The 25,202-nt window shown below is 36.9% G+C and overlaps 1 protein-coding gene across 2 annotated transcripts in view; it reads right to left on the minus strand.

The window, feature by feature from the left end:
- GUCY1B1 (guanylate cyclase 1 soluble subunit beta 1) overlaps positions 1-25,202 on the minus strand; it is a 43,131-nt gene that overhangs the window by 9,623 nt on the left and 8,306 nt on the right. For both annotated transcript variants that reach the window (XM_088163681.1, XM_088163682.1), the window contains exons 3-8: positions 16,439-16,539; positions 15,264-15,382; positions 10,656-10,853; positions 1,806-2,036; positions 1,274-1,390; positions 320-453 (exon numbers count right to left, since the gene is read on the minus strand). In XM_088163681.1, the coding sequence (XP_088019807.1) occupies positions 320-453; positions 1,274-1,390; positions 1,806-2,036; positions 10,656-10,853; positions 15,264-15,382; positions 16,439-16,539 (900 nt within the window). The remainder of the gene's footprint in view (positions 1-319; positions 454-1,273; positions 1,391-1,805; positions 2,037-10,655; positions 10,854-15,263; positions 15,383-16,438; positions 16,540-25,202) is intronic.

Here is a 25,202-nt window from a genome sequence, read left to right on the forward strand (position 1 = left end):
AATTTTTCCATTCAATCCTCCATTCCAATCACTTCTTTATCACCAATCTATTACATTAAAACTACTGCAAAAATCCATGAATCCACGCAGAAAACCAAATCACTGTCATATTCTTAGCATTGTCTGAGGAAAAAAACCAAAGGATAGAGCTTGCAAAAAAAAAACGAATATGAGGCATAACCATTTGTACAAACTGGGCCAGAGCAAGACAGTATTTATATTGAGTATTCAATAATCAGTCAAGTTCCCACCTCTTTTAGTAAAATTAGTAATTGAAAAACGAAAATCAGTGTTATAGAACTCTCTAGGTTTAAAGTACCTTGGTGAACAAAGAAAGAGAATGCTGTCTGCTTCAGGCAAGTAGATCATTTGCCCTTTCAGGCGTAAGCAGCTGATTTCTGTGCCAGTCAATTCATCTTCACACTCCAATTTCTCCACATCCAACAGCCCCTCCTGGTGATGAAAAGCCACAGTTGTGTAAGGGCAATGGTGTGTTGTGCATCAGGCCTAGTATGTAAGTGCATTCACTACAAAGGTAGTCAGAATATTTGGATAGATTAAACTTTGATTAATTTATTGTTTGAACACCATGTCCTATCTGCGCATTTTAATACTATGACTTGCAACCTTGAAGACACAAAGCATGGTATCTGTCTTTACATTCATGTTTGTAACTCCTTGTGTTCTTCCACATAATTTTTTAACAATAGTTTTGACAACAGTATTACCTGTTCTGTTAGATTCTATCTGTGCCTGAGACCACCTCTAAGAAATAATCCTGGTTTTCCTCAGGTACAGTTTTCTATAAACAAGCAGGCTCCTTGATGTAGTAGGGGTTAGTCTACATGCTGCAACTGCTCGTATCACCCGCCTTGTCTCCTGCCCTCTTTAAGGAAAAGGACACAGACCTTTGCATGAACATATGAGTCCAAGCATGAACACATTTCATATTTGCCTCCACACTGTTATGAGCAAAAGTAAATGTAATTACCTTTTTACATTTTCTTTGATATAATGCCATAAACTAGACTGGGCCCTTGCAAAGAAAGCATCGAACATGAAGTACATTTACTTCACCATTCCTATAAAACATTCTGCTTAACAGCTACTTACAAATTCATGCCTATAACTCTCTCTTAGCTCAAGATTCAAAAGGGTCTGAGCATACTACTGTGCAGAGAATTTTCTCTGAAGACTTCTGAACTTTCTGCATTTCTTATCTCTCCAAAGCACATTTCCTTAAAGAAAAGCTGGGAAAATATTCTCTAGTTACCTTAGTCCTCAGTACGAAGACTGTATTGATATGGGAGAGGATCCCATGGAAGCTAATATCAATATGAGGCCGGACCAAGGAGAAAACTGACAACAGACTGCAATTTCCTGGCTGCAGCTAGAATATTAAAAAACAAGAAAAGGGGAAAAAAAGACTGCTTTTTAATAAAAATGTACATAGAGAAATTATATTCCATTTTCTTAGATGACAAAATGGAATGCAACAGAATATATACTTTATGCATCTCTCCATTGAATCATGAGATTTTTACATTATTCTCTTAGTGCATATGTAAATGACCATAAGGAAAAAAGCTGTTGTAGAATTAGGCTATTTTCAAGTCATTTTTCAAAGTAAAGAAGCACAATTAAGTAACAATTATAAGGGAAGTAACACTCCTAAGTGTTAAGTAACACTTACAAGGGAATGCTGTTTAGACAGAGAATCCTAGTATTTTATTCATCTTTATAAATTAACCTGTGAAGCATCACTAGGAATTTCTACGGATATGTATGCATAAAAATCATCTAACCTGTGGAAGGACTCTGTATATAGCATTGCCACATTGTGTTACCACCAGATCTCTGTCAAATATGATGTGGAAAGGAAACGCCTTGCAGAAAGTATAGGGACTGATGCGGGACTCTTGGGTACCATTTTCTTCAAATCTGTCGAGGTCCTCATAGTAGTCCTCTTCTTTAGACTCTTTCTCTTCAATTAAAAATTGAATGTGGTCACACTCCTCATTTCTCTGTTGAATAACCTAGAGAAATGAAAAAAAAAATGAAAAATTGAAAACTCTGCTACTCACTAGTAGTTGGAAAGCTACTATGAAGAAAGGAATGTGTTTAGAGGAGAAAGATATATTCAAGAATTTTATTTTTATATATCTTGAAAAATATTGTATTCTAATAGGAATTTCTGATTTTATAGTCTTTGTAATTCCAGGTGAATAACTATGCCTTTGATTAGCCACAGCTGCTCTCTGCAAGAGCAACATACTGAAGATCACCCAAGTACAATTTATTAAGCCTGAGTGAAATGCAAATCCTGAAACGATGGGTCAAGGCTCAAGTTGTGTTGCTTTTACTGGTACTTGCCAAAAAACAGGGTGGCCCCTTCCCCTGAAATGAACCTGTGTGAGTCTGGAATCACACAGAACTTTGAATCCTTATTTTGATCAAAGCTGTTTGCAAGGTCTATAACACAACAGCAAATACTGTTGACTGTTTAGTGATGACTAAATAGTGCTAAGAGGGTGGGCATGTCACCGACAGCAAGAAGGAAAATGAATGGAGCAGATGTTAGGATATACAGTCCTCATACATTCCAGCAGACTGCAAGATCAGAGCCAACAGACAAAACTACAAGCAATTCAAATCTTCTCTGGGCTACATTCCATATTAAAGGAAATGACAGCAAAACTAGAATCATCTACATCAGTGGAATATCCAAAAGATGTCCTTAACACAGCATTACGCTCTTCAGTAATTTTACTCAAAGTTAGAAAAAATATGAACAGGGATTATTCTGTTTGCAGTGAAGAGTCATGTATAGCAATATAATTTAAGCGAATAACTAGCAGAATAACATCATTTACGCTGAGAAGCCAAATTCACCTCTTTTCAAATGTAATTAGACTTAATGATTGGAAAAGAACAACTCTGTTTACATGGTATTGTTAAGCAGCGAATTTGTGGAACACGTTCTACTTGATTCTATTTTCGTGTAGAGTCTGATCCTAAAGTCGCTAAAGCAAAAAAAAAAAAAAGATTTCTTTAAATCTGTAAAGCATCCTGACTTTGCCCTTTACACGTAGTTTTAACCACAGAGATTAACAGTTACAATTTGAAAACAGAACAGATATGCACAAACATTGCAACTGATTCCCAAGATGTTAAATTTATAAAGTATTGGTTCTCCAGAATTTCCAAAATTATTAATTGATGGGTTGAGGAGTGCTGATACCTTTATTTGTTTCTATACAAATGAAGGAGTGTGAAACAAAATTCCAGTATTTTACAGTTATATAATATTTAATTTAAAGTGGCATTGTTCTTTGATTTACAAATTGACTACTCATTTGAAGGAAAGAGAGGCTCTTCTGGAGGACAGTTTAGAACAAGAGCCTAATTTAAGTGCTCTATAGCTCTGTGCTGCATTATTCTCCTCTATTACTTATGTAAGTAAGTTAGATAAAGATCAGCCTACTAAATTTACCAGCTAATGTAGGTAACCAAAGCTGGATGTATGAATAAATTCAAATGTTGATGATGATAAAACCTAACTGCCTCAAGAAACTGTATTGGTAATCCATATGTCAGTGTGTGACAAAGAGAAGTGGGAAATTATGACCTAATAAGGGGTAAACCTCAGAAAAAAATATATATGGTGGTCATCTGAGGAAAACACATTAAATGGGTTTGTCTAGGAGAGTGGAACATAGTCGATGGACACCTAGTTTTCCTCTGAATTCAATGTTTAAAGGTTTTCCAGGTCTTCCGTTAAATAATTTTCCCTGACATTGTGAGACTGTGATCATATTGAAAATTATCAGAATTCAGTTAAGAGTCTTAGTCCTTACTTTCTACCACTCATACACACTCCTACAGCTTTTATTTTAATAGTACTGTTATTACGGCCAGCAGTAGCTGAGATTACGCACAGAAATATTTTTCAAATGGTGAAGATTTATCTCTAGAACTGATCTATACTTCCAGATGATTTCCAGTCTTGGATCTTACTTTGAAGTGTTGCTCTTGCAACAAATGGAAAAAAAACTCTGCATATTTTGGATGAAAACCTTCTTTACTCAGCAAAGCTGATTTTAAAGAAGCTAATAATTTTTTAAGGAAATACTCATATTAGCAGCACATCGCCTTCCAGAGATATTATCTCCTTATTGCCAACTGACTTAACTGCACACTAGTATTCTGTTACCAGCCTGTACTTACAGGCTTTTTTCTGCTACCATGCAGCACCTAACAGGTTGTTTTTAATGACTTCTCATTTTATTTCATTTATTAGAAATGAATGATGCATCAGTAAACAAAACTCAGGTTTAGATTAAAAAATCACCTATAAAAATAGAACTGCTACATGCTTCAAGATGTCTAGCTACTTTGAGCCATGACTCTCTGCAGATCTTACAAGATCACACAGTGACAAAGTCAGTTCTCACACATACTGTGCTATTTTCCTAACCTTTATAGATTAAAACTGTGCCAATAACAGTGCGAAGCTGCAAATTTCCCAGCATCTTCAAGTTAATTTGAAACACTATTTTTCACCAGATCTCAGGGCATGTAGAAATGCTTGCTGTTTAGTGCAACATGTTAGTGCAGCAAATGAGCACCAGGCCAAACAAATGGACATGTGTCAGACCTACAAGACAGACACAGCGCCAGCTGCACATTCCTGGTAAACATGATATGCTGTGGACATGGCTGGTTTATGCAATTTTATTCTGATCATTCATGCGCAGACACTTATTAAAAGACGCTTTAATTATACCCCTCTCCAAGCTAGGAAATCTACTGATGCATCCCTAATTAACTTCCCAATGGATATGTAATTTCATGATGTCTTTTCTGCTCACACAACTTATGAACTATCTAATCTTCCTATCTCATTACTTTATCCACCCTATCAGCAAATTTAAAATAAGCACTTTTGACTGTTAACATAAGATGTTAAATTTTGTTCCTTCACCCTTGCACCTATAGATCCAGCCTAATTGGCCAGATATTTGTCTGGCATAAGGACCTGCCATAGATACTCTGCTAAGGTAAAGTAGAATAGAACTTATCTACTGTTTCATTCTGCAAGCAAAGTTTTCAAGCCACACAATTTCAGTATCATTTAAATACTGTTGAAGAAGCCTCTGATAAATGCTTGACAAATCTAAGTTCAGTCACAAAGCAACAAAGCCAGCAATCAAGTCTAATTCTTCTTCCCCCTACAGCCTTAGCTGGTGAAGTGGTATCAGTTCACAACTCTAAGAGCTCAATCACCATAGTAACTGCAGTTAAAACTGAAGGGAGAAATCACTCTCTTGGTTTCAAAGAGAATATATAACATTTAACTGCTAGCCTGCCTGTGCCTTCCAGGAGATGTACCTTCAGAGTTTGTCCTTGCCTGATCAAGTGAAAAGTCACACCGATATTTCAGGGAATGGCAATTCAGAGAAAAGTTATTTTTAAATGAGTGTGGTTTAATGTATTTGGTGAGCTTCACACAAGATATTAAATCAAGCAGTATTGCAGTGATACAGAATTTATAATGGGGACAGGCTATCTGTTAAGCTGTCACTGATGTGTCTACAAGACTCCATTCTGTAGATCTGAGCATATCCCCAGGACACACTCATATCTCAGCACAACACGACAGAATGTCCTTGGACAGGGATCTTTTTTGATGAGATTGTGAAAATTAATATAAAAACAGGGGGGGTTTGCCCTTTAAAGGTCAATACAGGATGAAATTTTTGATCTCTTCTGATCAAAACTGACTATGCAATGGTGCTTATCGAAGTTCACTGTAGCTGGTTTAGAAAGATCCCAAGACAAAGGAATTCACTGCGGAAATGGCACCACTTTCAGTTTGCATACCCAAAGATAGAGCCATGGGGACATCTTCCCCCGGCAGCTTGTTCCAGTGTAGACTGTCTCACTTCACCAAACCACTGTGCCTGGAGATAATGAAGTTTACAGCTGCCCCAGTGCCAAAATTAGAGGCTGATCATGCTCCATGACTGACTTATCTTCACACACAGTTAGCATTTTAATGTGTGGACCAGTACTGCTTGTCTTCCATGGCAAGTATCCAAGTAGTTTTTAGATCAGCTCTCCAGCTGGTCACATCTTCACTTTCTTTTTTCACATTGCCATTAGTAAGCCTGAAACTACCATCTTGTCAAGGACTTCCCCTGTTCTTTTCTCATTTTACATTGTTAAGCATCTTTCCTATGTAAAAGGTTTTGATAGTCTGCTCTCAAATAATAGCACTGCAGAAGTCTGCTCTCCCAACAGATATTTGGGCTTTACAGGATTATGTACAACAAATATTCTTTGTTGACCCATACCATTAGTAGCCTTGAGGGAATCCCTGTCCTGACTTCACCTTCACAAGTCACCCTCATTTATATACTAACAACCTCTGACAAGTGAAGCAAGAGAAGGCATAGCCAGTAGGCTGCTAAAAGAGATCTCATGACAAAGTTTGTCACCAGCATTGTGATAATTTTTTAGTTCTCATACTGAGACTGGCAGACATGAATATTCTTAGTACATACATGAAGTCAGCAACAATTTTTGAGACATTACCTGCTGCAAAAATTATGTAGTCTTAGCTCTATTTGCTAAAAATGGATTACCATATCAGAGAACATAAGGCAAATTGGATTTGAACTAATTAATCAATAAATGTCAACTTGGGCTTTCCTGAACCATTCAACTGGAATTTTGAACCTAAGTTCAAAACAAATTGCTTTCCTTTCAGTGCTAACAACATCTAACAGAAACAAAATGACACTTCCCCTCCCCTGTCCCCCTTTCCTTCTGCACGCACATACTCTAGGTGTTAAAAGAGAATGCATATTTCCTGGAGGACACCATTCTGGAAAAAGGAAGCCCTACGTTATTTCAAAAGAAGATGTATTGTTTTATATATTTATACACACAAAATTGTTGTGTGAGACTGAAAAAAGGTGATAAAATTAAGACTTTTTCTATTTAGCTATTTCTCCACCCAAAGAAACAATGTGGGACAAAACAAGAATAATATTTTTCTTAATGTTTTGTTTCCTCTTGTGATCATTAGCTGGTTTTCTCTGCACGTTGAGAAAGGTGATCCTTCCCCTCTCCTCAGCACTGCAAAGGTCACACCAGGAGTGCTGTGTCCAGCCGTGGGTTCCTCAGTACAAGAGAGATACAGAGCTATGAGACAGGGTCCACTTCCTCTAGGGAGGGCCATTAAGATGATCAAGGCACTGGAGCATCTCTCTCAGAAGAGAAAAGGCTGAGACAGCTGGCACTGTTCAATCTGAAGAATAGATGGCTTAGCAGGATCTCATCCATGCACACAAATACCTGAAGAGAGGGTGAAGAGTGATGGAGCCAGGCTCTCTTCAGTGGTGTCCAGTGCCAGGACAAGAGGCAATGGGAACAAACTGAATCACAAGAGCTGTTGTCTGAACATCAGGAAACACTTTTCTACTGTGATAGAGATGAAGCACTGGCGCCTGCTGTCCAAAGAATTTGCAGAGTCTCCATCCCTAGAGATAGCTGAAAGACGTCTGAGCATGGCCCAGAACAACTGGCCCTAGGTGGCCAGGCATGAGCAGGTGAGGTTGAACAAAATGACCTCCAAAGACCCCTTCCAACCTCAGCCATTTTGTAATCCATGAAATAAAATCTAACCACTTAATGAAACAAAACCAGCATTATCAAAAATAAGATCTGCAACCATCTTTACAGAGACTTGTAATATATCAAGCAAATTCAAACAAAGTTTCATGAAAATACAGACTTAGAAGCATGTATTCTCTCCAGCAGATTTATATAAGCATTTGTTCAAAACGGAGAAGGAAAGTAGATAAAAAAGTATTAAACATCAAATTGCAGATATCAACATTATACTAATATAAAAAGAATTGCAGAACTTACTAAATCAGTCCTGTGTTGGACTGTTATGTAAATGGTTTGGATAAAGAAATTTGAAAGGACAACTCAGGAATTTCTTTTTGCGACTCAGAAGATGACTCCCATAATAATATTGGAAACTTTGGGCTAAGCACTGAGGTTTTTATCAGATTCAAAAAAAACCCATTCTTCCTTAAGCTAAATTCTAACTGAGGTCCAAACCAAAAATTTTACACTAAAGGCACTGATTGGTCCACAAAAACTGAAGGAATTAAAAGCAATTCAGTTGTTTTTCTTTGTTGTGCTTTTTCAAACAAGGCATTGCTAACAGACTAAAACACAAAAGCATCAATTTACTAAATTATGAGGCAAAGCATGGAGATGAAAGAAGTTGTCTATTTTTTCTCCTATTCTCAATATTTTGAACAGTAAAACTACCTAGTTATTACAATGCCAGACTTTACTTTAAAACCTTCACTCCATACCATTAATGATTAATATCTGACCTGTGGAGTAATGGAGGAAGACTTTCATTGTCTGTGGATAAGCTGCAAAGAGCAGCACTCTCACCTTAGAGAATCAATTCTCTGCTTATCTACCACTGAAGTTTCTGAGTACCTGTGGAGTACAGCAGTGTGTAATGTCTTAGAGATGTCATGACATCGGCTTTATTAATCAGGAAAGACACAAAAAAGTTCAGGGTTAAGAGCACAGAGACTGCAGGGAAAAAGTTAAAACTGGGGTAACAGACAAAATAAAACAATATGCACTTCATTCAGTTTAGAGGTTAATACTACGTTTTAGACACCTATGTGCTTTTACCTCACAGTCTAGAAGAATAGCGCAGATTTAAATTAGACTTTGCATTCACTTACAGTAGGTCTGACTAATGCTATTAAATATCTATTTACTTACAGTACAACTGCAAAATTTCCAGAAAAGCCTAAAAAAGTCAAATTAAAATAAGTAAGCACATAATAAATATTTAAACCTCTTTAGAACATGTATTATTTGTGAGACGTTCCAGATGGATATTAATACAATTTTCTCAGCAAAGTAACCTTCAGATTGAGATCACGGTTTATCAAAAGTTTGTGTTGCTAGCTGCTTTGGACAACCCAGATTTCTCCTCTGCCCCATGGATCACTTTGGCCTCTGTGTGGCCCTCTGAGATACAGAACACTGAACCATGTAAAAGAACACACGAATGTAAAAAAACAAAACAAAACAAAACAAACCCCCCCCTGTTATTTTGAACCCAGGTCATTTCCTCAGTATAGTTTATTTTATAACTTGACACCAGCTGGAAAGCACAGACGAAGAAGTTGCTGTCAGACAAGCCTGAGCACTGAGAGAACAGGTTCTGCTTAAGCTGCCTGAGCTACCAAAAGAAATGCTTGTCAAGTGACAGCTTCAGCACTTTTGCAGCCAACTTTCCAACACGGTCCTTCTTGTCTATCTCAACACTTCAAATAAACAGGAATCTAAAAAGAGGATTGTTTTAATTCTGTTGTATCCTTCTGTATCTGATTACTAACACCTGCTGCAAGTTTGAAGAGGTTTTCTACAGAATAGACTCTAAACAAGGACACAAGTATATCACCACACTATACACATCTAGACATCTACTATAAACCTGAGCTTAAAACAGGAAACCTAAAAGGCAAATACTCCCTAGGCAAATAAAAGGCAAATACTCCCAATAAAGCAGTACAAATATCTTTGTCATTGGATTGCTTGCAAATCTCTTACCTGAGCAAGGTCATGTTTTTGTGATAAAAGTATTTTCTCAGCAAGCATACAATGAAACTGTGCTAGAAATGTAGGAAATATTTAAAATTAGGAAAATTAGGAAATATTTTAAAAACCCAAAGAATGTTTGGTGTACCTGCTTAGATTCTTTTCTACTTGATGAAAAAAATAATTTATATGAGTTGCAATATTTCTAATAGAAAATAGCTTTCTTTTTTTGTTTCTCCCTCCACATGTATCTACACCTTGGACCAAACCCTGATTTTTTACTATTTCACATGCAAGGCCTGATCAATTAAATCTTTCTGTTGCTCTGTAAGGGCAAAGCACACACCTCTTTCCCATTTCACAAGTAACTGAGCAAACATGTCATCACATAAACTGTGTCACTGAGGAACATTTATTCACTTCTGGGGCTCTAGGTGCATATCCAGTCAGACTTCCATGCAATGACAGCAAGAAACTCACAAATGTATCTTTTTTCTGAAAAGAACCTGGCACGCTGGCTGGGAGGAAAACACTGCTTGCCACCCAGGCCTCATCAGTGCACATCAGCCTCACAGTCTGCACACAAATGAAGAATCTAGGACATAGAGGAAATGTCCATGTTCTCAGAGAACACAGTAGACAGTAGGAAATATATGCCAAACAAAAATTAAAGGCAGAAAAAAGCACCTCAAATAAGTCAGTATCTAATTTCTTTACATATCTTCTTTACAATCCTTTTCTGAATAAGGGGATATTGCTCTGTACTGTTCCCAGTCAGGTCTGCCTGCCAATTAGAGGTTGCCTTCTCAGCACATGGCTGATGTGTCCTTCAAGCAACACAAATGAGGATGGCTCTTCCTGAGAGTGAGTACTGATTCCACTTCTTCACAGAAGACAGCAACATTGAAAACTACTGTAATTTGCCATCACTTCACTTTTGATTCTCTTGGTTTTTTCCTACTGACATAAATTTTCAATGAGTATACCACTTCAGACATTACCTTCATATCTATTTCTGTACCATGGATCTGTTGAGCTACTGTTTTGATGATTCCAATGACAATATCCTGCAGACCTTCTCTTTCTGAATAGTAATGCAGAATGAGTCCCTTTCCCTTTTCTGCATCAGTGCATCTGAAGGAAGGGGCTCTCATACCCGGGTAAATAGTAGCAAGGTGGTCATGCAAAGCATCCAGGTTCTGGAAGAAATTAAAAACATGGTTATAAGGCATTCACTTACCATTTATGAAGAAAGTAAGCACGTATTTTGTCCAATCTCAACATCCCTTTCTCCTATTGCTCATACTTCTACACATTTGCCTTATTCTCCATAGAACTGTCATCACAGCAGGCTTTTCAGGTAACCCGAAATGTTCTATCTACCATGGCAACATTTGAACAATGAATAGCATAAAAATTAGGACTATTATAAATTACTCCAGATAGTAAGAAGTTGTGCTTGATTATGCTGTATTTTGAAACATTCAGATTAAAGACCTTCTGTGTGTTTCTCAGTCTGGTACCTCATCCAGTTTCATTCCTTCCAGTTCTAGTCTCTATGATTTCCTCTTCAAATATTAATTCAGGAGCCAAATATAAATAAGCATGTCTGAAAAATATAAATCTTTCTCTTTATTATCAATGATAAGTCTAGTTATGACACTGTAACAATCAAATTTACAGGGCCTGACAAAGTTCAAATTTTGAAGTAAAGATTTAAATGCTTGAAAGACCAAATTCAAATATATCTTTTCTTTGACAATAATTGAAAAACTCCACAGAATAAACAGAAATATCACAGCTGCTGTAATAATGTATCCAAAAATGTTGTTCAAGAAAGGGAAGAGATCTTTTTTTTCTTTCTCTGCTACTGTCCCAGACATCTCATGTATTTTACTTTAAATTTTAACCATACAAATTGTGATCTGGAGAAGAAAGCTAAATTATAAACTGATAGGTATACTTAATAAGGACATTAAAGAAAACAGTGAGATCAAAATCACACTTTAAACACAACACTAGATTCAACTTTGATTGTGAAGTAATTATCAAGGCTCCAAGTTGCTATTTACTGTACATTTAATGTAGAAAAAGCAACCTAGTTTGTAGCATAGAGCTGCAACCCACAATTTTTTATTTATGTTGTAAAATTCATACAATTCTTTACATCTTAAGTCAAAAACATTATTGCCTATTTTAAATGTTGTTCTCACTGCCTTACAAGTGACTGCTACCACTAGGCTTTGCATATTGTTTTCTGCCAACATAGGAAGCGAAGTGAAAATATTTTCAATGTGCTGTCTGGGAAATTCTCCACCTTTCATGAATATCTGTCGACCATGAAATTAGGGGAAGCACACTGAAGTTGATTTCACGTGAGCTGTGAAGTGCTTGAACAGCTGCCTCTTCTCCTGGAGACCTCCAAACAAAATTACACTCGTAGCAATGAATTCCATGGGATGCACTTAACCTGGAATTTCCTCCTTCAGTTTTTTAGCTTGTTTCAAATCCATATTTTGTTGCTATATCAACATTTCCAAATTAGAACTTGAAGAGGCAACAATCTAGTGTCAATTCATTCCAGCTGTTAGTGGGCACTGACAAAAAACCCATAATGCTTGAAGGAAATTTCTGTAAGAACTTTTCAAGACAATGCAATTGGAAGACACTGTTTTGAAAGACTGTAGATGAGAAAAGAGCAAGAGCGATGACTGGCTCTGAAAGACTGCCCCACCATCTCCTTAACTGGATGCAGAACTGCAGTTTCAGTACATGCCTCAGAAACAGCCAGGATATATTGACCTTTTGGAAAAAAACTCTTTAGGGAGATACATGGGAAAAGATGATAAATCTTTCAGCTACACAGTCACCAGCTGAAGAATTTCATACAGGGAACAGTCAATGTCAAGGACAGAAGTTCTGTAAAACTGTTGTTTAAGTATTAACATTTCAGTCTGGCATAAGTGTGACAACAACTGGCAATAGACCCATTCTGCAAAAACCACTTTGTCACCCTTCTACTCCTTTACTGCTGACTTTGTCAAAGCAGTGTCACAGGTGAAGTCTCCGTGATATGTCCTTCAGTTTTCACTCTCTAATCTTCCAGAGTGAGGGACTTACAGCTCACTGTATTCAAAATCTTGCTCTGACACATGGTCAAGGAGTAGACATGTTTTTGCAGATCATGGGGCTGAAACCACTCCTAGATCTAGGCACACTGTCACTGTTACTCCTACTTCTATTTTTTGTTGCGCTTGATCCATTCTAACTTGATGTTGCAGCTTCTGAAAGAAGAAAAGTCTTTTTTTATTGTATGTCCAGCTGCTGTGAGCCAGAGGTGAGGAAAGGTGCAGATTATAATAGGCTAAGCTCTCTCCCTGAATTTGGCTCCTAGGCTGTTTAGATATATACCAGAGCTTATGTGCTGGAACAAAAGAACCAGTTCTAGAGCTATGAGGAACAGTAATCAGCTCCATGGGGAAACACAAGGGAATCTCCAAGCAAGAACAAGTAGTCATATTAAATGGGGCTGATCCTGGTCTGTCTAAAAGTTAGACTTGTGGTTGGCACCTGAAATACAAAGATATGCTGTTCAGTGCTGTGTGGTACACAGCACCTGGAGACTTATCTAAAAGAGGAGTTATCCCCTGAATTTTAATCACTGAGTTAATCCCACTGCAATCACAAAAACCTAAACAGCCATGTAAACAATTCCTTAAATGGGAGAACTAACCACTTTGATTTTTCATTCAATAGAAAGCTACTAAACTGAACACAAAAACACATTTTGGGTTTCTTAGGAGGTACCTCTTTTCACACTGCTTCTGTTTGGCACAGTGTCTTTCAATATGATCTGCAAATTTTCCATGTTTGTGTCTTTCACATAAAATTTAAATATTTAATTTAGTTGTCCTTCCTCTTTCATGAAGCTTGAAGTACCTGTGTTTCAACTATGAATACACTTATATTTTCTTGAGATGTCAAAGGAAACGGAACATAAATGTGAGATTTATTTTCATATATTTTAAAAAGCTGCAGTTCTCAACTGCTTTGTATATATCCTGGACTCAGTATAGTATACATTTCAAGAAGCACCTTTTGGAACTCTATGATGTATTTAAAGAATCTGAGAAAAGTCTGGGACATTAAACCCAACCTGCACCTATTTCTATAACGGGTATATAAAGTAGTTTCCTGACCTAATATGACTGCTAGAAGATGCAAAATTAATAAATCACACCTAAGGATGATTTTCCATTGTAATAAAAAGCTAAAAAGTACACTTCTGGCACAGCTACTAATACATTAATCCTGTTAACATTTAGAGAAGTATATAATAGCCAATGTCATCTGTTAACACTAAAATTCAAACAAAGCAACTAAAAACACTGCCATTATAAGAATATAAATGTAAGCTGTTTCCACTTTTACAGATGTTTGGTATCTCTAACAAACATGTCCAGTCCTTTCACCAGCATATGTGGTAAGGAATGAAAAGAGAAGTATATTATATGGAAAAGGGCATGAGGGAAAGCCAATAGCATCTCTATTTGTGGCCCATATATGAGTAATCAAAGTGATGATGCAATGGGAAAGCTACACCTTCTCTCTCCTCCCCTACTCTTGCTCAGCCTTAGCCACAACATCAGTACCTGAGTTATCTTTGGAAATTACTTTTATCTGAAGGCTTGATTTGAGAGCAGCCTATGAATGAAGCTATGAAATATAAAAGACGCTACATCCCATAGACAGACAGTGGTTTACAGCTCACTCATGATATGCACATGCTGGAATATCCACATACCCTGTCTGCCCATTGTGGGATTTGTACAAGAAGTGTGGGTTGACTGCATCTAGGATGCTCCAGAATTATGCAGGTTTTAGGGCAGTGAAACACACAATTAAATATTTAAGTAATCCAGCACACTATGATTCTTTTTCCCTTAATGCTGGAGAGATTTTAAGGGTACAGATGACAAGCGGCTACTACATTTTCAGAGAAAATCAATAGTTTTAACAGTCAGCTTTTGGACAATCTTCAGTTCAATGCTTTTAACCTCAATACAGCACACAGTTCTCTCCAAGAGTGATACAGATCACAAATCTTAAATACAAAGTGCTTCCTGAAGTGAACAATCTTCAGATAACAAGAAAGGGAAGGAAGACCATTTTTCTACACTTAGAAATAACACTTTTGAAAAGACCCTACATTTCTTCCATGCGATTAAAGAGTCATTTTAATTTTGTTTTTGTTTATAGTGCAGTATCATGCTGTTCTGCAGTATCCCACCCTCAGTTCACGGATGAAGGATAATATCTTAAGAGATAAGCTGTTATGAGCCCTAGCTCTGCACATAACATACTATTAGAAATAACCAGTATCTATGATTAGTCAGAGATAATAGAAGATATCATAAAACCTGAAGATCATATTTTCTGTTACGATAAATAAGGTAAGCCTTTCCACTTAACACACCCCCTCCCTCCTCAGATTTGCTGCATATGAATATTCCTGTTCCGAATTTCTCTTTGGAACTTCACATTAAATTTCTGTTTACTAGGCCATAATTCTGTCTGGTATCTGAAACAATTTGGCACAAAATTCTTACCTGCAAAAACTCTCTGACATTTGAGCCCAAGACACGTAGAATTGTATCATAACCAGATTCTTGACAAAACACAAAAAACATCTTCCCAAACATTTGAAGAATTTCCCCAGCATTTAGATCTAGTTAAAACAGGAAAATATGATTCAGCCCAAACACTCTATTTCATGCACTTGCTTATTTCTTTAATCTTGTATTCATAAACACTACCCAGATGCAGTAGGTCAAGAACAAAGCAAGATTCAGGGTTCACATGGCAAATACTGAGTATGCTATAAAACCTGAGTGTTCTATACTGAGAAATCTAGGAATTTCATTAGGATTTACAAATTACCATTATTACTTCACTGCAGTGTATGTTTCTCACTCATATAGCGTTTAGATTTTGATACAGAAGAATTAATCACTTACTGAAAATAAAGGAAGTTGGTTGTTAGTAGTGCTCGCCTCAGCAGAGTTAATTCCAATTTACAATAGCATGAAACCACATCAGCTGCTCCAATTCAACATTACTAGAGTAATCAGTCTTATAGATTCTTGGCTAATTACTGATGCAGAATGATTTCATACCACACTTGGGTCTGCAGATGAAATAATGCTGATGGGCATAGTTCTACCTTTTAAATTTCAGACCAGAGCTGCAATGATTGAAAATGAATGCAACCCAAATCAATGGCTGATATGCAATTAAATGAAATATGTCCACCAAATGAAATATGTGCACAAGCATTTCTGTGACTTAGTACTGTTCTTCAGCAGAGATCAAGGATTCATTCATTCATTCATTCATTCATTCATTCATTCATTCATTCACTGCCCTTGCAGCAGTGGTTGGAACTTGGGTGTATTGGAAGGCAGTTGCAGCAAGATGTTGTTACTTCATGACTGCTTGTTACACTGCCCACGTTGTGTGGATGAGGTATATTTCTCCAGTTTAAGACGGAATACTTTGGAAATAATAAAAATAAATGCAAGCAATAAAAGGAGTAGAATTTTCTTAGAGAAATAAGAAACACAACTCCTGCTCCTAAGATTTAAAAAAAAAAAATCTCTGACCAATACTCTGTTTTCACTTTCCCTGTGCTAAACCCTGTTCCTTTCTGCTACACAGACTGGGGAGCAGGAGAGTATTACCTTTTTTGTGATGAATGGGCAAAGAAGATATCTGTATTACTTACTAAGGACCTTGCTTGCAGCTGCAACGAGATCATAGGTTTTGGAATCATCGTAAATTATTCTGACCAGAAACTGTCCCTCTTCATCCAGCTGTGCCTCCTTCCTAAAAAGAAAATATTTTTGTTTGAGGGAAAAGCACCAAATGGATAAAAGTCTTCTAAATAAAGTAAGTTTGTAGAGTTAGTTAAGACAGGAAATCAGAAATAAATTTGTTCCGTATCTCAGTCATTAGTGTACAATACGAATACTTCAGACCACAAGTGTTCTGAAAATACTTAGCTACAAGCAAATAAACGTAATTTTTCAGTACAGAGTCTCAAAAAGAAGTTGCTGTAAAGACACAATTTGCATTTTAAAATAAGAGACTATCCAATAATGCAGTCCACGATGGGCTCTTGAAACACTTTTTATGCTTTTTCACTCTGTCACATTTTAATTACACTTTATTTACAAAAGGCGTGGGATGTTGCTAACAACCATTTGCACATCTGTCCAAAGAGTAATTTAAAATACAGATGCAGGTACCAAACCAAGTATCTTTTTTCAGAATTCTGCACATGCCCAGTAGATAGGAAGAAAAAGGATGCTAGGATTTTGCAAGGCCTTGTTCCCACATTATACATGAATTCTCATGTGTAAAGTCTCACTACTTAGTTAAAGCACAATAAAAATATACATTTCTTCTCTAAAGGAAACAACTCTCTACCCCAAGTTTAAGACAAGACTCATATATATGTCCTGTGCACACTTACTACTGCTACTAAGTAAAAAAAAACGAAATAAAATTACTGCTTTTTTTTCAGACCATTTACTATTCTCTTCAACTTGATCATCAAGTCAGTAGCTTGTCCAAAAGGCAGCACTTTTTTTTTCTTTTAAATTTTTTTTTGTATTTTTATACTGAGGAAAACAAGTTAATCCTGCAGACAATGAATGTACCGTCATGCCTTCTAAGCTTTGCATTTGGCACAAGTGAGTTCCTAAGAAGGACCCAAAAATTACTTCCTCCCTGTTTTACCTCATCTGCACAGCACAGGAGCCAGGCCATGGTGCTGCAGGAGCAGCTGAGTCCCAGCTCTCTTGAGAGGCGGATAGGGAGCATCTCCATGGACAGGGAGACCCCAGGACACTGAAGAGCCAGCTGCCCATGTGGTTTGTCCTGCTGTGCACAGATAATGCCATGTCTCTTCCCAGTTTCAAGTAAAGCAGTATTCTGCATTTGCTCTTATTTCCCTTGCAAATTTACCTTCAGCAGATGAAGAGCTGTGCAGAGAGGCCTACTGTGTTCTCTGATGAAGTCGTGCCCTGTTTGTTGAAGTCCTCATCTGGAAAATGAGCACAGCCTCCTTTCTCAGTATGTTTTTAAAAACAGGCCTTCACCTCCTGTGGTGCTGCCTAGAATGACTGTCTATAGAGACAGTGTGCTTTGCAGAAATAGTAACAAAAGAGGAGACATTTGTAAGTGCTCATGCTCTAACTGATGCACTTAGAATGTATTTTGACTCAGCAAAATTCATATGATCATGGCATCATTAGTATAGTTGCAGGTGGAGGGTCACAACTACCTCATTAAAAACGAATCATACCCTTTCTTCTAAATATATCTCTATGCTGCAGCTCATTTCAGGAAGTCGAAAGGCAAAGAGACAGGAAAGCCTTGAAGTGAATTACTGAATCACATCTTACATCACACCAAAAAAAAAGAAAATCAGTACACAATGTTGCTCTTCAGAAAAAGCTCTTGGAATTATAAAAAAGGCAGATGATGAGGTAGGTTTTTAAAAAAATCTAAGCACAAGGGATGCAAATCAAGACATTTACCAACTTGGTAGTAGCATAATTATTTTTCTGATGCACAAACAAAAGAGGACAGTGAGTAAACAATTATTTACTAGCACCATGGTAATGAAGAGCTATTACCAGAGTATGACTGGTAAACTGAGTAAATCCAAAGAAATGCTCTTTGAGATACAGCTCAAGCCTAAATTGCCAGTATTTCTAACTTCTGAATTTCTCTTGGTCAGAGGAATTATAAAGACCCACAAAAAGTAAAATTCTAAATCTACTATATAAAATCCTACATCCCCTTTTACATCAAATACTTTCTCTCCATTATCATAACATAATCAACCATAAATTAAAACCAAATTCTTTGACCGTAACTCAGGTTTTAATTTCCTAAGGTGGTGTCATTGATTTTTCAAATTAACTAATACAATATAATAATGCCTGCAGAACAATTCAAGCATTTACAGATGTAGAGGAATTATCCATCCATAGAAACAGAAACTTTTCCTGAGGTACTCAAAGAGGAGAGGTCTGAGAATTAAGTACTCTTGTTGATCTTAAAACTGCTAGATGGTAAATGGTACTGCTGAGAAGGATTGATTCCAATCTAATATGGCAGTATTCTATTGACCTAAGTGAAATGACTTGTCATTTAATCCTCCAGTTTGTAATCACCAGTCTTTGATAATCTGTTCACTCAATGGATATCTGGAACCCATTATTTTCTTTTTCCTCTTCATCTTCCATTAATCTTGCTCCTCACATTCTTCCCACTGTCCAAAAATTACGTAACATTGGTTTTACATTCCAAAAATAGATTATTTATTAATAACTAAAGTACTGTAACTGTTAGCTGAAATAAATATTTTTAAACTCACTCAAAGAATGATGAACTGAAAACAAGCTAAGCAATTCTCCTAAAGGAATATGACAAAGCTATATGGGAGGTGCAATTGAATACCCCTCATCATTCCACATAAAAGAAACATCATTCTCTATGCAATGACATGAAAAGTATTATAATAACCTTAATTAAGCAGGGTCTTAAGCAAGAGGAGAGGTGGAATTGTTAGTGGGAAATGATTTCTTGAAAAGTAAGATCAATCAGGGACAAGAAGGTAAAGTTTACATTTCCGAAAAACAGAACTGAAATGCATATGAGAAAAGAAAACCATCTTGATTCTTCGACTCTCACACCATGGTATGTAACAAGTCAACTACAGTTTGGAGGTTTGTTTGCAAAGGATGAACAAACTTTCCCACATCTATGATACATGCTGCACTTTCTTTTAGTCTCTCTGCTCTGAGCCAAACCACAAAGGATAATACACACATCTGGAAAAGCAATGAACATCCTCAAAAATCCTGGATACTTGCACAGTCTAGTAGACACAGCTTTTCTGTGTGAGAATTTTCTCTATGAAAAATTGACCCAGTTTGATTATGTTGGTATGTCTTTCAAAACTTCTTGTACTTCTTTCCAGCTACATTGACTGGAACTTTTCCTGTTTACTTCTCTGTGCCAAGCCATGCTTCTTTTTTTCTTATTTTATTTGTCTTTAGTTTACTTTGTCAAAGTTTTTCTTCAATATCTGCAATTTCTCTGAGCCACCACTTTTTAAAATCACCACTGGTTATTTCAGCCTATTCCATTTAATTATTTTAGCTATTTTTTTTTTCAAGTTTGCTCTAGATCCTTTGTATCACTCAGCAGCCATCTACTCTATAGTCTTACTGATGTATCTCCCATTAAAAATATTTTTAAGTTGAGCAACATTTTCTAGAAAATTTGTCAAAGTAAATATTTACTCCTGCAGGGGATTACACTTCTCAGTTAAAATCATGCAGGCAAAAATTTCTTTGCTTGCTCTACAAATTTGGCAAATACCATGACAGTGGCTAATCTAAGCCTGTGTCGAAATATAAACTGCTTTTTTAAGATTCATGCTTGAAAATTATTAAATTTCAGAACTTTCTTCTTCCTTTCCAAGTCAATTCTTTCTCTATATCTCTAAGATCTGTTGTGCTGGTACATTCCAGTACAATTTAGATAGGCATTGAGCTGAAATAAAATTCAGTTAGATATCTGTTTTTCTGTATTATGTTTCTGGTAGATTAATTTCCCTGTCTGCTCCATCAACCTGTTCACATAAGTTGTTCTGCATACAGACAACATGTTGGCCAGAGTGACTGTGGACAGGCTTCTGAAGCCCTTCTACTTCCCTCAGAAATCTTAACAGCAGTGAGAGCTTCCAAAAGTCTTTCTCTCCAAAATACTGGTCTTAAGACTGTATGTAATGGGAAAATGCTGCTGTGAGTTTATCCAAAATGGCCAATGCAAAGTGAAATCAATCCTATTTTTTCAGAGTCACTGGTCATTCATCAATTCTACAAAATAGCAGGGCCTCTAATGAACTTGTCTGAGAGAGCAATCAACAGCTATCCTCACCAGAGGGGCAGACCATGACAGACCTCCAGCAGCCCAGGAAACAGAGCAGTGTCATTCAGGTGAATACCTAAAATTGTTTCCTCACAGCTGCAGTTTTCCCACCTAATGACCTGACCCTACCTGATTTCTCAAAGCTGCCTGAACTTACAACAAGGAAATGGTTTTATAACAAGGGTGATAGGAAGAAATATATGATAGTGTCATGAAAATTGTTATAATTAATGCTAAGAGTGAGGCTGCTTTTGTCAGCTTTGCAGAGCTGCTGTGGACAGCAGTCTATCAACCGTAATTCCTCACATTTGTATTTGGCTGACTGCATTTCAGAGAAAATTTCATAATCCGTATGTGCTGGTTTGTATAAATTTATTTTTTTTGTAAGGAAGGAAAGGAACCGGTTATAATAATAATTCCCTGTAAGGACCTTGGCAGCTTCCTTCACACCTGACAAAAAAACAGTCATTGGCTGATTTTTAATACTGACACATTGTTACACCAATGAAAAAGTTAGATGCGCCTTTGTGAACACACATGTGAAGATGAAGAAAGCCAGGAATCTCTCCTTCCCTTCTGGCCTCAATACAGTAACAGGCTGGCCAGGTCCCTCCATGCAGTCGGGCCAGGCTGGGCGGGGTGGGCTCCGCCGCAGGGCCAGGATCCTTCTTGGCAAGCCTGCCAGGCCCTGTCCTAAAGGGCCAGGCCCTGCCTCTGCAAAGCAAAGGCACCCATGCTAAACAAGCAGATGCTGAAGTAGCTGTGATTTGATGAGAAGTTTGAACAGCAAGTGAGAGAGAGAAGAGTGATGAAGACCCTTTGCCCCCAGGGAAGAAGATCTCTGTTCCCAGTGATGAAGATGATCTTAGAGTTAGATGAAGAGAACCTTTGCTTCTGAACTGCTCAAGTCCTTAAAAAGGTGTACCCTATTGGTCAAAAAGCGAGCCCTCAAAAACAGTTGTGGGGAAAGCCCACAAAGGCGAGGGAAGGGACTTTTACACAGTGATCAGATTTCCATTCTCCTGGGCGGCTGATTCGCTGTGACACTGAAGCCATGAGAGAACTGTTTTCTTGTGAAGTCTCCACAGACTGAGGAGAGACTCCTCTCGCTAAGTAAATTGGAGAAAGACAATTTTAGAAATGGTAAACTGACTGATTTCTGTGTTGTCAGTGTGAAAGAAAAGAGGGTATAGAGGGGAGGAGAAGTTTTATTCTGATTCTTATTATTCTTTTAGTTTCTGTTAATAAAGTTTTCTTTATACCCTTTAAATTTTGAGCCCGCTTTGCTTTTTCTCCTAATCCTATCTCACAGCAGGAAATGAGTAAATAATTCTAGTGGGTGCCCTGGCAATTTGGCCAGCACTAAACCCACCACAGAAATTGGTGTGTTGGCTGGGAAATCTCAAATTGGTGAACCAAAACCACCATGCAAAATTGGTGTTTCTGCCAGGTTTCAAACTGAAACCACCACATGATAGCTTTACAAAAAAAACTGTGGCATTTCCCTTGAAGTGTTTTGCTGCAATCTTAAGTTACAGTTTTCGACAAGATAAAATTATGGGAGGAAATTAGCACAGTTATAATGTTTTCTGCAGACTGTGGTGTTTGATCACAAAGACATTAACAGCAATAACATGTTGGTAGCTTTCTTAAGAACTTGACTGGAAATGAGCCAAAAGCAACAAGCTCTGGCAAATTCCCAAACCCTGCTTAATTCTTTAGTGAAGAAGCAGTACTACAGTAGCAAACTTTTAACTTTTATATGGCTGTTCTTTCAAAATAACTTTCAAGTCAAATAGAAGAGAACTTACAATTAATGTCTCATTTATATTTACAGAGACAAAATAAGCATGGGTTTTGCTCCCCTGTAAATTTATTTTTAAAATGCTAAAACATCCCAGGATTTTAATGCTCTTGCCCGAACTGACTCCTGTCACACGAGATGTGATATTTCATGGTTCCAAACTTAATACCTATGACATGTCTCTCCTAACTTCTAGAGTCTGGCAGCCCTTTTTATTTACTCTAAACTAATTCTGAATGATTACACAGAGCTATTTCAATTGTGGGAAACCAAGATTCCAGAACAGACTTTTCTAAAATGCTTTTGTTTTCCTCCAGAATGTTTCTATTATCCAGGTTAATATGAGGCAGTTTACTTGGGCAAGAGAAGAACCTTAATAACTGTACCATGGAAAATAACAGCTATACAGAGGATATTTCTCACATAAAGATTTGGCCTTGAAATCAGTGGAAAAATTCCTATCGAATAGGTGAAAGCAGCATCAAGTCTTAAAACAGCCTTTCCTCCATCAGTCATGCTAACACCCCCCAAACTGCTGTTGATTTAGCAGCACAGAACAGAATTACAGGTGATACATCTGTGTACAATGGTCCCTTTGAAAATCGTTCCCATTGTGCAATTAGTTTAGTAAACACACTACTAATGTTCAAAGGTAATGTTAATAATTTGTACAAATGGCTGAAATGCTATGTGTGGAAACGCATTACAAGAAAAACTATTATTAAAATCAGAATGGATCCTGCACTTCAGACTGTTAAATGATAGGATGCACACATTTTTATTTCTCATAGAAGTTTAATGTAGAAAGGATGTATTTTACCATCTTTGGAGATTTTACAGACAACACAGCTGGACAAGATGTCACACCAGGCTGTCTTACTTATATATATAGCCCATTCTGCACAAGGTGAGTTTTAACGTAGTTCTGTAGTCAGACTGTAGTATTTAAAGTGCATTTGCATAAATCATAATCAAGAAGATTGCTGCTGACAAAACTTTTTTTCTTGTAAAGTCGTACTTGCTATCCCGCCTCTGTAGCCAGTCAAAAAACTGAAATCTTAAGAAATTCTTACAGAAAAAGAACCCTTCCCAATTGCATGCAGCAAAAATTGAGAAAAAATATGTTAGAAGACTGCATGGAACAATTACTTTGCATCCTGAAGATGCATAGGCTTCTCTGTGATATAACATTATTACTTAGAAGCTGCTGGTGTCACTTTAAGAGCTCATCCAGTGTCCCAAAAGCACAAGTGGATCTCTTCCTACCAAAACTCAGTCCAAAGTGTGCACACTGGGTGTGTCACCCTGAACACACCAAAAACAGCAGCTAGTTCCAAGACTACCTCCAGGACTACTTCCATGTTTCTGTTGGGACTTTTGCCACCATTGTCCTTCAGTATTCTTGGTATACCAAGGATGGAAAAAGTGCTCATTAAATTGAAGAGATCAGTCAAAACAATCTTAATGACAAAATAACTCTACTGCACTTCGAAACACAGCATGGTTCTGATCTCACTGATAGGAGCAAGTTAAGTTTAATTCTCTTCCAAGAATAGCACTCTTAAACAGGATTACATGGGTCAGAACTAAAGATGGTATCTATGAACCCTGAATCACTGTATTTGCATCTCATCTACATTAAAATGCAAACTCACTGCTCATATTACTTCACAGACAGGTGAACAGGTTGTTTTTTTTCAAAATGCTTTCCATCTTTTTTTCATGTATTTTACAAAGATGCTTTACTAAAAGTTATTAAAAATATTGAGCCACTATTCCAAAAATGATAAAAAGAAAACAGACTTGTACATGTTTTGGATGGTCCAAAGATATTTTAAAATACCAGGCTGGGAAGAATATAAATGATATTAAGTTACAAGATTAAATAAAAATGGGAATCCGTCCAGGAAAATTATGTTCTGGGTAAAGTAAATAGGTGTATTTATAGACTTAGCAGTTCTGAGCTATTTCCCAGTTTTACAGGCTGGATACAGGAGTGTTTAATGTAGGTTTTCAAAACAAGATAATACTAGAAGATACAGTTAACAAAAGTACAAGTTCCTTGCTGCTACTACAAATACTAAAAATATTATTAAAAATATAAAGCTAGTATTATTTTACTTCCTTTTACGTAAGTGGAATAAAGAGAATGGTATTTACAAAATACTATTTCATGCCTTTTATTAATAAGAGAGAATGATGTGTTTATAACACCTGTTATGCTGGTACATCTAAAAGCACTTAATTCTGGGAAAATTGCAAAGTACCTTAGAGATACTGCAAGAACACTCACACTAAGTTTCATAACATGCCAGTATTTCCTTTTAGCCAGTCCTTCCCTAGAGGAATTAAAGAATTTGGCATCCACTTAGTTTAACTCCTGACGTTCAAGCAGGTCCTTCCACTGCGAGGAGCTGAAAGAGCATGAAGTACAGCGTCCTGATCCTATGAAGCTTGTAAATATTAGCCTCCCTACCCATGAAGAATAATCTATTCAGCATCACTTTTAAAAAATTATAAAATACTGAACTATATAGAACTTTGTAATAGTATGAAATAAGGACTTAAAAGCATAAACAAAAATAAATTATGCTTTCTGGATAAAAACTCATTAACATTAAAAGGAGTATGGATTAAAAAGTAATAATCTATTGTCATTTCACCACTAATGGCTTTCCAAAGTGTCTTTTTCATATCTACTTGTAGGCAATATTTTCAAAATTGTTAAGATTGG

This window comes from Sturnus vulgaris, chromosome 4 (assembly GCF_052056855.1).
Source record: "Sturnus vulgaris isolate bStuVul1 chromosome 4, bStuVul1.hap1, whole genome shotgun sequence".
Taxonomy (NCBI): domain Eukaryota; kingdom Metazoa; phylum Chordata; class Aves; order Passeriformes; family Sturnidae; genus Sturnus; species Sturnus vulgaris.